At 29.5% G+C, this 14,386-nt stretch overlaps 2 protein-coding genes across 7 annotated transcripts; one reads left to right on the forward strand and one right to left on the reverse strand.

The window, feature by feature from the left end:
- Positions 1-333: 333 nt before the first annotated feature.
- Positions 334-2,348, reverse strand: CFIM-25 (homolog of CFIM-25). The gene is made up of 7 exons (XM_020365339.3): positions 2,114-2,348; positions 1,957-2,002; positions 1,750-1,843; positions 1,598-1,671; positions 1,424-1,510; positions 1,235-1,345; positions 334-657 (listed from the first exon to the last, which is right to left on the reverse strand). The coding sequence occupies exons 1-7, from the start codon at positions 2,269-2,271 to the stop codon at positions 586-588; spliced, it is 642 nt and encodes a 213-aa protein (XP_020220928.1). The 5' UTR covers positions 2,272-2,348; the 3' UTR covers positions 334-585.
- Positions 2,349-6,949: 4,601 nt separating this feature from the next.
- LOC109804303 (large ribosomal subunit protein eL20z) lies at positions 6,950-12,499 on the forward strand. 6 transcript variants are annotated; one of them, XM_020366112.3, is made up of 6 exons: positions 6,952-7,248; positions 8,070-8,127; positions 9,093-9,209; positions 10,069-10,195; positions 10,264-10,381; positions 12,108-12,499. In XM_020366112.3, the coding sequence occupies exons 2-6, from the start codon at positions 8,118-8,120 to the stop codon at positions 12,168-12,170; spliced, it is 435 nt and encodes a 144-aa protein (XP_020221701.1). In that variant the 5' UTR covers positions 6,952-7,248; positions 8,070-8,117; the 3' UTR covers positions 12,171-12,499. The 6 variants fall into 6 exon arrangements, with proteins under 6 accessions (XP_020221702.1, XP_020221701.1, XP_029128164.1 ...); XM_029272330.2 differs by having other exon boundaries at positions 6,954-7,248; positions 10,060-10,195; XM_020366113.3 differs by lacking the exon at positions 8,070-8,127 and having other exon boundaries at positions 6,950-7,248.
- The last annotated feature ends 1,887 nt before the right edge of the window (positions 12,500-14,386 follow it).

The following is a 14,386-nucleotide window of genomic DNA, read 5'->3' on the forward strand; positions in this document are numbered from 1 at the left end:
GCATCATTGGATCCTTGCATTCAAAACACCATCTTAAGTGCCAAAACCTCACAAGCTGTTTGGTATGTCTTATAGATTTTATGCCAACAAGTCACGATCTCGTGTCATAGCCATCAAAGAGTCAAAAGTACAAAGTCTTTAAATGAATACACTTGCACAATATCAAGTTACATGCTGATGAACTAGCAGTTATCTCGGTCAGCCAGTTCCTAATGAAGATCTAACTCCTTGCCTTCAATTTATATTTTCCAAGAAACTTAGAAACAAAATGCTAATATTTATATGATGTCTATGCAAGTTGATGTGTGCCATCGTGTCAAGTGAAAACAAAAATGAAAGAACTGATCAAACTCCATTACTCTGAAGAAAATTTTACACTAACCATGAGTATAATATATGTGGCTATTTTCAACATTACAGTGTCATTTTTCGTATAGAAAGGTATGATATGTATACTATGATATATACAAGTCTCTGGCAGCGCAGCATATAAGGAGCGGATGCTAAGGTGCAAAGCCTTAGTCGCAGACTGAGAGGCTACCTAATGAGATCACTTCACTCTGGATGATAGAAAACAATCAGGCATCAAGATTCAATCATGTTGAAAGAGAATTTTGACAGAAGCTGTGGTACCCCTGATATAATTTGCCCATATGTCTGTAAAATGCACAGGTAAAAGGGTCAACCCAATCATCCACTGAACACTCCAGCATATGCCATAGGAGATATTGGACAAGACATGATCACAGCCATCCAATGTCCTCAGTTTTCAGCAAAACAAAACAGTACTTCCAGATGAAGTCAACCACAATCCACAAAATTGGTGGAGGGGGAAGAGAGAAGGGGGCGCGGGGGGGGGGGGATTGTTATATCCTTGAATAGTTTCAGACCATGTTATCCTAGAGTATGGTTTCAATTTATAAACATAAATGAACTCAAATAGGTAAACATCACACTAGCCACATATACTAATTTCCAAATAGTACAGCGAAGGATTAGGACCTCTTTAACTAAACTTCTCTAAAAAATACTTCTAAGAGAAAAAATAAACTAACTTGTCAAATTCGTTTATGCATAAGCTAATAACAAATGAAAAAACTTATTTCATTTTTAGTTCCTATTTTTCTCACTTAGAAATGTTTCTAGAGAAGTATTCCCAGACGACCCCTTAATCATATCACTTATCAGAACAGCCTATAGACTTTTCATACAAACAGATTTTCTTAGTCTGTACCTTGTGATTTTCATGAACTTGGCACAATGGGACTGCAAGCAACCTCATGTTCTTCGGCACAATGAACTTTCGACTGGCTGGCAGCTTCACAAGGAAGACTTTCGTACACTCCTACATCACAAAGCAAGACTAAGAAACTAGGACATCTCCTATCAGAACTAGCACAAACATGCCATCGGAAATATGTACCTTGGGCTGTTTTACATTAGGTGGCAAGAAAGGATACAGTAACGTTTCAAAATCAGGCCTCCACCACATTCCAAGGCATTCACCCACCTAATCCAAGTAAATCACAGTTCAGCTGCTCTACAATCTACACAATGTAAGGTTGCAATTCACAACTAAATAAAACAAGTTTAATACCTCCCATTCTAACCCATCCCCATCTTCCTCAACAGAAAGCTTCCTTGCCAGCTTACGCTTCAACCCATCAGTATCTGCAAATTCACAAAATTTAATCTCCACAAAAACACTCCCAAAGCTTTGAATTTCAACCTTTGAGCTTCATCTGATACCTGATTCACCTGGCCTTAATCGGCCACCGGGGAGACTATAGATGGAATTTCTTACTTGCAACAACAACAAATGCGGATGTTTGAACAATTCAACCTGGTACAACAACATTTATGTTCTCAAATCAAAATAACGTTTAGCTATACAAGAAATTACATTTATTCATCATAAAATTCAAAAAAAAAAAAAAAAAAAAAGATGAAACGAACCAGCAAAACAGCCTGGACACAAGTACGCATTCCTCGGGCAGCATAGCTGAATGCAAAATAAAATAAAAAGTTAAAAAGAAGAGAGAGTGAGATATATATATATATATATATATATATATATATATATATAAATAAAATTGGAAGAAAAAGAGAAAACCTGAGAAGGCGATGAGAGAGGGTGGGGTCTTTGAAGGGAATAGGATCTTTGGATCCAAAATAGTAACAATTCAAAGGGTAAATATCGAATTCGAGCTTCTCATCGTCGTTTACGGTGTTTGGGTTGTGCGAAGCGGTGACCCTAACTTCTTCGCCCATGTTTGCAACGACAACGAGCAAGGTTACAGGGGAAACAGTTATATAAAAGGTGAAAGAAGGGTGGAGAAGAGAGTGGAAGGAGAGTGTTCTCGTACGTGGCACCCCACCACAAAGCTTCCTTCAACTATAAGCTATCCACGTGCCACTTCTTCTTTTCTTTTCTAAGAGCATCTCCGCCCAACCACTTTAAATGGGTTCCATTGTGCCACATCACTCATAAGTAACTCATACTATATTTTTACAATTTTTGCTCCAATGACAATTGCTTATAAGCACTCCTACTTTTTTACAACTCATACTACACTTTTTGACAACTCACATTATACTTTATGATAAATTTTTAAAAAATTAATTATTATAGATAATATATAAATATGAATAAAAAATAAAAGAAATTACATAATAAAAAAATTACAACAATAAAAAAAATTATATAATAAAAAGAATTACAAAATAAATTGATAAAAATTTATAAAAAAAAATAATATCTAAAATATTACAAATTTCTAAAATAACTTTTTAAATTTTTACTTATTCGATTTATTTGAAATTTAAATTATTTTTTCAACACTTTTCAATTTATTAAAAAACATGAAATGTTTTTATTTTTTAAAAATATGAATCAATAATCGTGTGCTTTTAATATAAAAATAAGCATGTAAAAAATATTATCAGCATGTTATGGTTTTTTTTTATCATATACAACCGCATAAAATTTTTACCATGTTAAATTTCAATAAAATTAATGTACATTTAAATTAATTTTTTTAATTATTACATATGAAGTAAAATTTTATTTAATTTTAAAAAATAATATTCTAAATATGTAATAATTTTTTAATTTAAAATAATAAATTTATTATTATTATTATTCTTATTTACGTTTTCTTCTTCTCACCAACGGCTCTTTCATCATTTTATTTTATTTTTGTTTTCTTCTTCTTCTCTCTTCTCTCCTCTTCTCTCTTCTTCTTCTTCTCTCCACTGCCACGTCTTGGGGGGTTTGGTCGCGCGGAGCCGCACGCGCCGGGGGGTCTGGTCAGACGGATCTGCGCGCCAGAGGGGTTCCGGTCGGAGCCGCGCGCGCAGGGGGAGAGGGTCTGGTCGGAGCTGCGCGCAGAGGGAGGGGGTCCGGTCGAAGCCGCGCGCGCAGGGAGAGGGTGTCTGGTCGGAGCTGCGCGCAGGGGGAGGGGGTCCGGTCAAGAGCTGCACGTGCGGAAGGGGTTCGCGGGGGGAGGGGGTTCTGGCGCGGGGGCTGTCGGGATTGGCTGTTTGGAGGTTCCACGTAGATCCGATTCAACCAATCAAATGCCTCTCCTCAGTGCTAAGCACCGTTGCTTGGAGAAGCAACAAAGAAATTTTTTTAAGCAACTGGGTTGCCACGTGAGATCACTCCAACGGGAATTTCTTCTAAGCACCGTTGCTTGTCAGTAAGCAATGCTCTAAGAACTTGCCGCTGGAGGTGCTCTAAGAACATCTTCGGTGGGGTTTATTTATAAGAGAGGGTTGCTTATAAACGACCTTTTGTCTCACATCACTATTATATCAGTTCTGGCTCATTTTATGGATTACTTAAATTTTATCAGAATTGCTTGTAAGCAATTCTGCTAGAATTTAAGCAACTCATAAAGTGAATCTGAGCTAATATAACAGTGATATAGCACAGAAAATTGCTTATAAACAACTTCCATTACAAATGCTCTAAATAATCTTCTGTGCTACATTATTGTCACATCAATTCTAATTTACTTTATGAATTACTTAAATTTTAGCAAAGTTGCTTGTAGAAGCAACTTTACTAAAATTTAAACAACTTATAAAATAAATCAGAAATAATATGACAATCACGTGCCACAGAGCAACCCCCTCTAAATTAAATATTTTTACTACTTATTAGTATAAATTTATTTCAATTTCGATTTTCAACTACATACTTTGACTATTCACACTTCTAAAATGTTCTTTTACCAAACGCAACTGCTACTAAATACCTATATTTTTGTATTTTTGTTCTCAGAATCATTATTCAATTATATTAAATTATTCATATATAAATCCACAATCCAATTATTAATTATTCTAGAATCGAACCTCTCCTTAAAAAAAATCCAGTGATTATCTGGATTCAGAGTATTAAATGAATGTAAATATTAATTTTTTTTTTTATCTCTAGAGTCTTTTGTATATAAGTTTGGGTGATATTATGAATATAAATTTTTTTATTTTTTATAATTTTATAAATTATTTTATATCATTATTAATATTAATAGGTCTATAAATATTATTTTTTGTAAATTTTGTTATGGTTATTTTATAAATTATAGAGTCTTGTTCTAACTAATTGCAAGGAAACAATTTATAAGTCGGTCAAAATTTGTCACATGTATATTTGATGAGTCTCTTAGTGCTTTATCAACGATTTGATTAGTTGGCATGAGATTAATGTAGTACATAAATCTCTTAGTTTTGAGTGCCAAGGGTGTAAATAGTTTAAGGGATCAATCTACTCAATTTATTGAAGATCAAGATGATACACAAACTATTATATATGAGGAGGGTTCAAATGACACCGGTGTAACTTTTACTAAGTGTTACACCGCTCAATAACTTTATATTAAATGTAAATTTTGAAAATCCAACCGTTAGATTGAAAGTTCATATCTCTTAGATCATATATGTCAAATTTTGTTAAAATTGAACAACAACTTGAAGGTAATCAAAGTGTTCATATTTTAGTATATTTTGAAATGTATATATTACGTCAATTTTGTTTTATAAGAATGAGGTATCAAATCATCTTAGATTAATATAAAATTTGATATATATGATCTAAGAGATATGAACTTTCAATCTAACGGTTGAATTTTCAAAATTCACATTTAATATAAAGTTATTGAGCGATGTAACACTTAGTAAAAGTTACACTGGTGTCGTTTGAACCCTCCTCATTATATATATATATATATATATATATATATATATATATATATATATATATATATATATATAGGAGAGTTCAAACGATATCGGTGTAACTTTTACTAAGTGTTACACCACTCAATAACTTTATATTATGAATTTTGTAAATTCAATCATTAGATTGAAAGTTCTTTAGTCTTAGATCATATATACAAAATTTTATATTAATCCAAGATGATTTGATACTTCATTCTTATAAAACAAAATTGACGTAATATATTTATTTCAAAATATACTAAAATATGAACACTTTGATTACCTTCAAGTTATTGTTCAATTTTAACAAAATTTTATATACACATATAAAGTGATATGAATTTTCAATCTAACGGTTGAATTTACAAAATTCACATTTAATATAAAGTTATTGAGCGGTGTAACACTTAGTAAAAGTTACACCGGTGTCGTTTGAATCCTCCTCATATATATATATATATATATAGAGAGAGAGAGATCCACTTATTTTGAGAGTAAGTCTACTTTAACTTATTACATTTAATAATTCAAGTTTTACATCAAATTTTAACGATTCAATCCTTAAATTAATAGTTCTTAATGTATAAAGTCTACAAATTATTAAAAAATTTGAAAATCATATAATATTTCATTTCATTAATTCAAATTGACATAATCATAGAAATATTTTATATGTTGATTGGAATTTATATAACGAAGTATCATACAATTTTCAAAATTTTAAAAAATTTATAAATTTAATTATATTAAAAACTTTTAATTCAACGATTGGATTATTAAAATTTTATATAGAACACAAGTATTTGAATAGTAGACTTGCTTTTTAAAATAAATAGATCCTCCCTTCCCCTTCCCCTTCCCCTTCCCCTTCTCAATAAATAAATATATATATATATATATATATATATATATATATTTGTTAATCTTAATAATAAGTACAAATATTTTATGCTAAACCATTGAACTCATCTTTTTGTCATTTGTAGAGTAGTTTTTAAAATTTATTATAAAATAAGATTGATTTGAAACAATTTTTATTTTTAGGGTGGTCAACGAAGGACATCACTAATCAACTTAACAACACCTTGTTTCGTATTAATTTATTTTTTTTGTTTTGAAATTTTTGCCCAAAAATTAATTACAAGATGTCACGTGGTGTCGATATAGAAGTCATTACATTATTAAAAAAGAAAGAAAAATTAAGGGTATTACTATGAGTTACAACTATACCTTTTAAATATATATTTTAATATATTTTTACATTGATGTTATGTGATGTGATACGTTAACATTAATATTTTAAAATAAATTCTAAAAAAAATTAAACACCACTAAGTTGAGACATTTCCATTGACTAACTCAACATGAAAATTTTGTTTAAAAAAACTACACTAGTAATTTATTTTCAAAACTGTCCGAATGGTCAAAAAGTCCATTAATCTCGGGTGGAAAAATGATTTCACCACCACCGAGCACTAGCCAGGGCTAACCATTGACCAAACAAACACACTTACGAAAAATAAAACTGCAGAGTCAAACAAAAGGGCTTTATTCTTAATTAATAGTCAATTACAATTTGGTTGCAATGATTCTTATTTGATAACAAATTATAGTTAGGAAATTAAGCACAAAATTGTGGAACCAAGCCAAGGCAAGGAGGCTGCGTAAATCAACTGTCATTTGTTATTTAAGAATTGCACAATTGACTATGTGACAAAGACATTTTACATCACACCAAAAGGAAGAAATAGAAAAATGTTATTTATTGTTCAAATTGATGTATTAAATTAAGGCTTTTGTGATTTAAGAAGACAAAGACATCGTCAATTTTCTTCTGCTTGGAGATGTCTTAACTTTTATTGTGTTGAGATGCGCTTATAATACAAGAGGAAAATGGGGTAACAGCAATTGCTTATCATGTTTGAAGAACACCTCTTCAATATAAAGTAGTTCTCTTTTCCAAAATTATTTTATGTTCCTTTCCCCCTTCTGATCAGTGGAACTTCTGGTTGCTTTTTCAAGGCAAGTGTTTCTTTGGATTTCTCTTGTTTTTGTTGTTTGTTTAATTCTGGTTTTGCCTTTTGTTTAGCCTTCTGGGAATTCCTTCTTAAAATTTTTGTTCATTTTGAATTTTGATGTTTCGTTGCCATCTTTAAAAAATCCTTTTTTTTTCTTCTTTTCATCATGACCATCATCATCGTTATCATTACTATTTTATCATGTTCTGGATAGCTTTAAGTAGATGCTTTCTAACTTTGTTTCTGTTATGGATACCAGTTGCAGTACAGTGCATGATCAGTTTCTTAATTTTTCATGGTTGAGGTTATAGACGGGTAATAGTTTTGTTGGTTCAAATGTTTTGTTCACACAAGTCAAAAATGTTAAACCTTGTAATTCAAAGCCTCTTTCCTCTAAGGGAACCTTGAACAAATATTTTAAGGTTCTTAGTAACATATTGCAATCCTGAAGGACTCTGAATGCCATGTAGAATACTAATTCCCCTATTCTTAGAAGTCATAATGTTGAAAAATATATGTACTTGAGAGTTTTGGTACTGCTTTGATGATATTTATGTATTGTCTCTTGTAAGAAAAAAAAATTCAGATATTTTCCACCGAAGTATGGTAGCCTTGGGTCGGTGTTTGGAATAGCTGCACAGTCCCTTGAGTTCTTTAAATCATACATTCTAAATATTGGCTAAGATTCAAAGTCTTCAAAACTGTCATACCATATCCTGCAATTGCTATGGATTCTTATCTTTTATAAATTTACCTTTGAAGTGAAACATGGTGGTCTCACAAATAACTATTTTATCTAAAGTGTCCTTAAATTCTGTGAAACAGGAAACTTAAATGTTGAAGGGCTGAATCTGTAAAGTATCTCTACAAAACATGGATAAAGGTACTAAAATGCCAAAACATTTTCTTATTAATCTTATTAAAAAACTAATTCCGCAAAAAGGAATTGATAAGCATATTAGATTGTAATAAGTAAACAGCATTATGGCACTTGGTTATTTTATTTATCTTGCCTTTCCAATGTGCAGAATGTGGTATTATGTATTGACTATTCTGATTCAGTGTTGATCCTTCTCAATTCTCATATAAGCCAGTGTGAGATTTTATTCAAACAATGTAAATTAAATAATATACAGGCACCAGCTTGATAGGCTAGAGATATTTGAGATTTGAATGATATTGTAGAAATTCTTTCAAGCCTTACATGTACTTTTCCCTTGTTTGGATAATTTGAGAAATTAGGTCATGTTATTTAATCTAATGCTGCAATTAAGATATGAGAATACTAGTTACACTCTCTCTAATATTCTTTTCATAATATTCTCTTTATTATTGACTAAAAATTCATTGGAAAGCATAAATTTTGTTGGTTCCACAAATCATATAATAAGTCTTTATCCTTATTTAGCGATAAAATTTATCAAAATTTGTGATTTTCAACTAATAATAAAAGAAGTATTAGTAAAAAGGTGTTAGAGAGTGTGTCGTTAACATTTTTTATTAGGATAAAATTACTACTATTATTGTTGATTTGTTAAAATAAAAGTAAAAGTTTCATGACATGGACTTATGGTAGCCAACTTATAGACATTAATCCTTTATATAAGAAATTTGCAAGGAAGATTATTCTGTCACAGAACTAAAATATCCATGGACCAACATAAATTAAATTATCAGGGACAGAATGGTTTTTCATGGAAACAAGATTTGTTAATTTTGTCTTGGCAGATTCATATGCATGATTTTCCACTTTGACAATGTTACTGCATTCATGACTTATATAAGACATTTGGAACTCAACAAAGAAACAATGCAACTCACATGAAATGTGATTTGGTTTGACTACAGGTTGCGGTATGGAAGAGACTGTTGATTTGAGAAATGGTGTGGAATTGGCAACATCAGCATTTGATAAGCATCTTGACCTTCTAAGGCCATCTGCACGAAATTATTCAGTTTTTAGAGGTAATGACTGTCTAAGCAAATGAGTATGTGTTGGTACACTTGATATTCAAAAATTAATATCTACTTTCTAGTGGTTTTACTTTGTTTCCAAAATTCATCCATCATTTGCTTTCATACTTTAATTAAAGTGGAATGCAAGTATTAATATGCATATTGCTTGAAAGGATTTAGGTCTTCTAGACTATACTTTAGTACTTGTAATTGTTCAATATCTAGCAGACTTGACAATTATTTTTTTTGAATTTGTTATCTTTGTACAGTTTTGAAGGTAATGTTCATCATTCCACATTCATTTTCCAGTGTCACTATTTGTTCTTGTATTATATATATAGTATGTATCTAGGCAAAATAATCTTACATACCCTTTGTTCTTTGAGTTGGATCCTGAGACCTAGTTTTTCTGGCACTGTAGTCTAATGAACTTACTTTACCATTTATTGTGAAACATGCTAATAAATTTTGAACAAGCTACTCCTCCTTGTAGAGTAAGATCCAATCCATGATTGCATAACAAACTCATTAATGATATACAACATTGACTCAAAGAAACATGTGATGACAATGCAAGTCCTCTTTTGGGGCATAAATAAAACACTTGCAACAAAAGTGTCTCTCTACATTCATCACTAAATTTGTTTATACTAGTTTGCTCTAGCAATCAGGTTGGACCCAAAAGGAAGGTTACTAAAATTCAGACTCTAGGCCTTTTAAAAAAAATTATTGGTTATTAGATTTTATAAAATAAAAAAAGTCATATATGTTGACAAAATAAATCTCATATTTTAGCAAAAGTGTCTATTTATTTTAGGTCTCACTTATCATTTATGCTGTCAGTAAACAATTTTTATAGGCATGATAGGTCAAGCAATAGATGCTGCAGAACATGAAAAGGGCAACTATACACTAATCAGAGATCCAGAGGACTTCCAAACGGGACTTTATGACAAACCTCTTCCATGTTATGGCTGTGGAATTGGATGGTTCTCGTAAGTAATTCATATTCTCTTCTCCCCAATTTCTTCTTCTATTTATGGTTTTGTGTGTTTAATTACAGATTTCTTCTTGGATTTCTATGTCCACCTCTGTGGTACTATGCAACAATGCTCTACTTTGGAAATTATTATAAGAAGGATCCTAGGGAACGAGCAGGATTAGGAGCCTCTGCAATTGCTGTAACATCTCTTTTCCATCTCTAGTTTAATTATCTGGCTGCTCTTGCTTGCATTTGCTATGCTCAATAATTCTTAGCATAGCAACACACTCTTCTTTAACACATTAAATAAGAAGTGGTTACAATTTTATAAAACATAACTACAAAATTTTGACTGAGACTCTTTAAATAAGGTATAAAACTAATAAAATTTAATAAGTTTTGATTAATAATAAAAAATATATTCAAAAGAGTATGATATGATGAAAACACAAAGCTATTCTAAGAATTCTACAATCAAAGAGTTAAGAAAAAAAAAAATAAGCATTCTTTGAATTTTTTTTATTGATGTTCATAGGAAACAGAGGAAACACTTATATTACCTAACCGGTGCCAACTATTGAATAATGACCCTACAAATTTTATCGTCGGACTTGAGGGAATTAAAATAAAATAATATTTAAGTAAAAATCTTAATACTTGAATATCTTAATCTTTCAATTGTTTATGGTGTGTTTGGACGAGGAATTTTACAAATTCAAGGAATTTTAAATTCTTGGTATTTGAATTACTTTGATTTCAATTTCTATCATTGTTAAAATATTTTGTTTAGATAAGTCAATTCAAATTTCTCAAATTTTAAATTGTTAGGTTGGATATGATAATTTGATTCTACCATGATAAAATTGATTTTAAAAATAATTTATATGTTGAGATTTTTAAATTAAATTTTAAAAAAATAAATATTAACTAATTTTTAAATATTTAATAATTTTAAAAATTAATAGTAGATAATATTTAATAATTTTAAATATATTTTTGAATATTCAATAATTAAAAACATGAAGAGATAAGAGATAAGATAAAATATATAAGTGAAATAAGAAGATAAAAGTATGAGGAATTTCAAATTCTTACTCTTTTGGGAGAATTTGAAATTCTACTATTTCAAGGAATTTCACAAATACTTGAATTTCAAATTCTTTATAAATTCCTCATCCAAACAAGGTATTTTACCTCAAAGAAATTGAAATTCTTCAAATAAATGAATTACTCTATTTTAAGGAATTTTACAAATGCTTGGATTTCAAATTCTTTGTAAATTCCTCATCCAAACAAAGCATTTCACCTTAAGGAATTTGAAATTCTTCAAATAAATGAATTACCCTATATAAATTCCTCGTCCAAACACACTATTAAGGTATATTTAGGTCTTTTTAGGCCTATCCAGTAATAAAGAGTATTTTAAAAGAGTGTACAAGAAGAAAAATTATTATATAATCCTAGATTATTGTAAATTTGTAACGCCATGTGTCCTTTATATCAAATTTTGAGAAATGTTAGCTATACTTATTTTAATATTTTTTTATTAATACTCTTTTATTATTTGTTGAAAATCACAAGTTTTGGTAGAATCTATAACCAAATATAATGATGTTTAAATAAAATGTAAGATTCACAAAATTTATAATTTTTAATAAATTTTGGTTAATAATAAAGAAAAATATCATGAAAAGAGTATTAAATTGTCACTAACATTCCTCACTTTGTTTAAAAAAAAATATCCATTTATAAGAAAGAGATAATAAAACTCAATTATGTGCCACATGAAGATTAATTAGGATCATATAATATTTTTTGGTGTTAGAGAGTATGTTACTTGCTGGTATTATTCTAGTAGTAGATGCTATGTATTCATGTAGTTTACTTTCTTTCTTCATTTTCTGAATGCTCTGGTGATCTTGCAGGCATTAATATGCTCAGTAGCATTGCTGATCGTAGGAACAATTCTTCTGTTACGCTTCCCCTGATGCTAGTTCCAGTGATAAAATTACAACTGAGAGGTGATTAAAATGGGTATCAGAAACAATTGCACGTGCATATATATCAAAATACAAAGAAAAAAGATGCTTCAAGATACTACTACATAGGCTGAACCAATAGAGAAGGATGAGAATTGCCTTGGTAAATTTGTGTATTAAGTGTATACTTAAGAAATCTCACTTTAAATTCTTACGAATCTCACATGATTTTTACCGTTGATATATATTTGAGTAAGAGCTAGAGTTTCATGTTGGAGAATACTTGGGCTACAGATTTTGCTATAATGTTATTTTCAATAAGATCGCATGTTCAAACAGCTATTCTGGCATTATCCTCCAAACACTGTCTTGAAAGTAAACCAAAAATTAAGTTGAAAACAAAACTACAAAAGAATATTTAAGTGCTAGAATACATGGTATTATATTTTCCGTTGATCAAAGGACCACCATGGCTTAAATTGCATGTTCTCATCAAAAGGTTTATTAATCTCACACAATTACATAGATTAAGTGTTTGTAATAACAAAATAAAAATTAGGCTAAATTAAGGGTTTTGCTTATTTTCTCTATAGAAGAATTTAACTCATCTTTTCAAAATTAGTCATACATAAACATGCCTTACGCCCTTGATGATCTCATGAACCATAAGAGTTTGGTGGAGTTTCAAACCTAATTCTAAAGGATTATTGGTTGAGTTAAGCTACTTTTAAGGGAATGCTAGAATTCTAAATTTGAAAGTTTTTTTTTTTTTTTTTTAAGACAAATTATAGTGACATTCCATGTAGTTCCTTGGAATTTTACATGATATCCTTGTTTTAACTCCTACAGTAACCCTTTTAGATGAGTACACAGTCTAATGTTGTTTTTGGATGTCAAACATTATGCTATTTGGATATCGTATGAAATTACAGAGAGAAAAAAAAAACACAATATAATTTGTCCTTTTTCTAAAACTAGAGAATTATCCCTTCATTCTTGAATTGTGTTTGAATTTGCTCATATTGTTAAGTAACATTATATAATCATGTTAAAGAGAGAAAACATGATACTTATCGTTATCAAATATAATTAGTGGGTCCTACAATCAATAATTATGGTCCTTATTTAATAAAAAAGAAATGTAATTTTCTCCATCTAACATGACCATATCATGCAATGAGAGAATCCAAAAAAAATTAATCTTTCATTTTTAAAAGAAAATAGAGTTTCAGGCATGGGCCTTTTGGACTATATATGTTGTTGGCCCATTGGTAGAAATAAGAGAAATTAGGATGATCCATTAAGAATGAGAGATGCAACTCTTATTTAACACATTGTTTGGTGTTGATTGAGAGGTATCAATATCATACCCAAATGTTTGTGGAGGAATGATAAACGTATACTCCACGCCATTATAACTTTACAACTTATTCTTACTTCATTTTTCTGTTTATCTATATCTTTTATATCATACTATACGTGTATTTTTATTTTTATTTTTATTTTTATTTTTGCTTTTTTTTCTTCTTCCATTTCTTTCGTTCAATTCCTACCTCAATCTTATATAATGGCAAAAATGTTTGTGCAAGTATTTGGAAAAACTTGTAAAAATAGCTCACCATATGTCTATATAAGTTCAGAAATTTTCTTTTATTTCAATAAAAATACCCTAAATGTTTCTATAATAACTTATGAAAACACTTTATTTTTTTTTATGAAAACAACTTAATCAAATTTCTTATTTAAATATAAAAACAACTTTAAGGTTTGTTTGAATAATTTTTTTCATAAACATATAAAATAAAAAATAAAATAAAATATTTTTTATAAATTACATTAATTTATTCACCTTTTTCGTATTTATTATGTTGATATAAAGTATCCACGGCTAAAAACAATGATTAATCTACATCAGAAATTGTAAGTGTATATAAAGTAGATATTCTTCTCATATTATGCATACATTAATTTGTAAAATTTGTTTTATATTGACTTTTTGAAAGAAAAAAATATTTTAACTTATGTATATAAAATTATAAAAAGATTTTTCATTTTTTGTTTTTTGTTTTTGCTTATAAGCATATATAAAAATATTTATCTAAATATGTGTATAAAAATAACTTATACATATCATATAAGTACTTAAGAGTGTGTTTGAATTATTGGTGAAAGTCTTCAAATGACCGATGAACATAAAAATAAAAATTTGTTAATTCTTATTTTTC

Source organism: Cajanus cajan, chromosome 1 (assembly GCF_000230855.2).
Source record: "Cajanus cajan strain Asha chromosome 1, NIPB_CcT2T_4, whole genome shotgun sequence".
Classification (NCBI taxonomy): domain Eukaryota; kingdom Viridiplantae; phylum Streptophyta; class Magnoliopsida; order Fabales; family Fabaceae; genus Cajanus; species Cajanus cajan.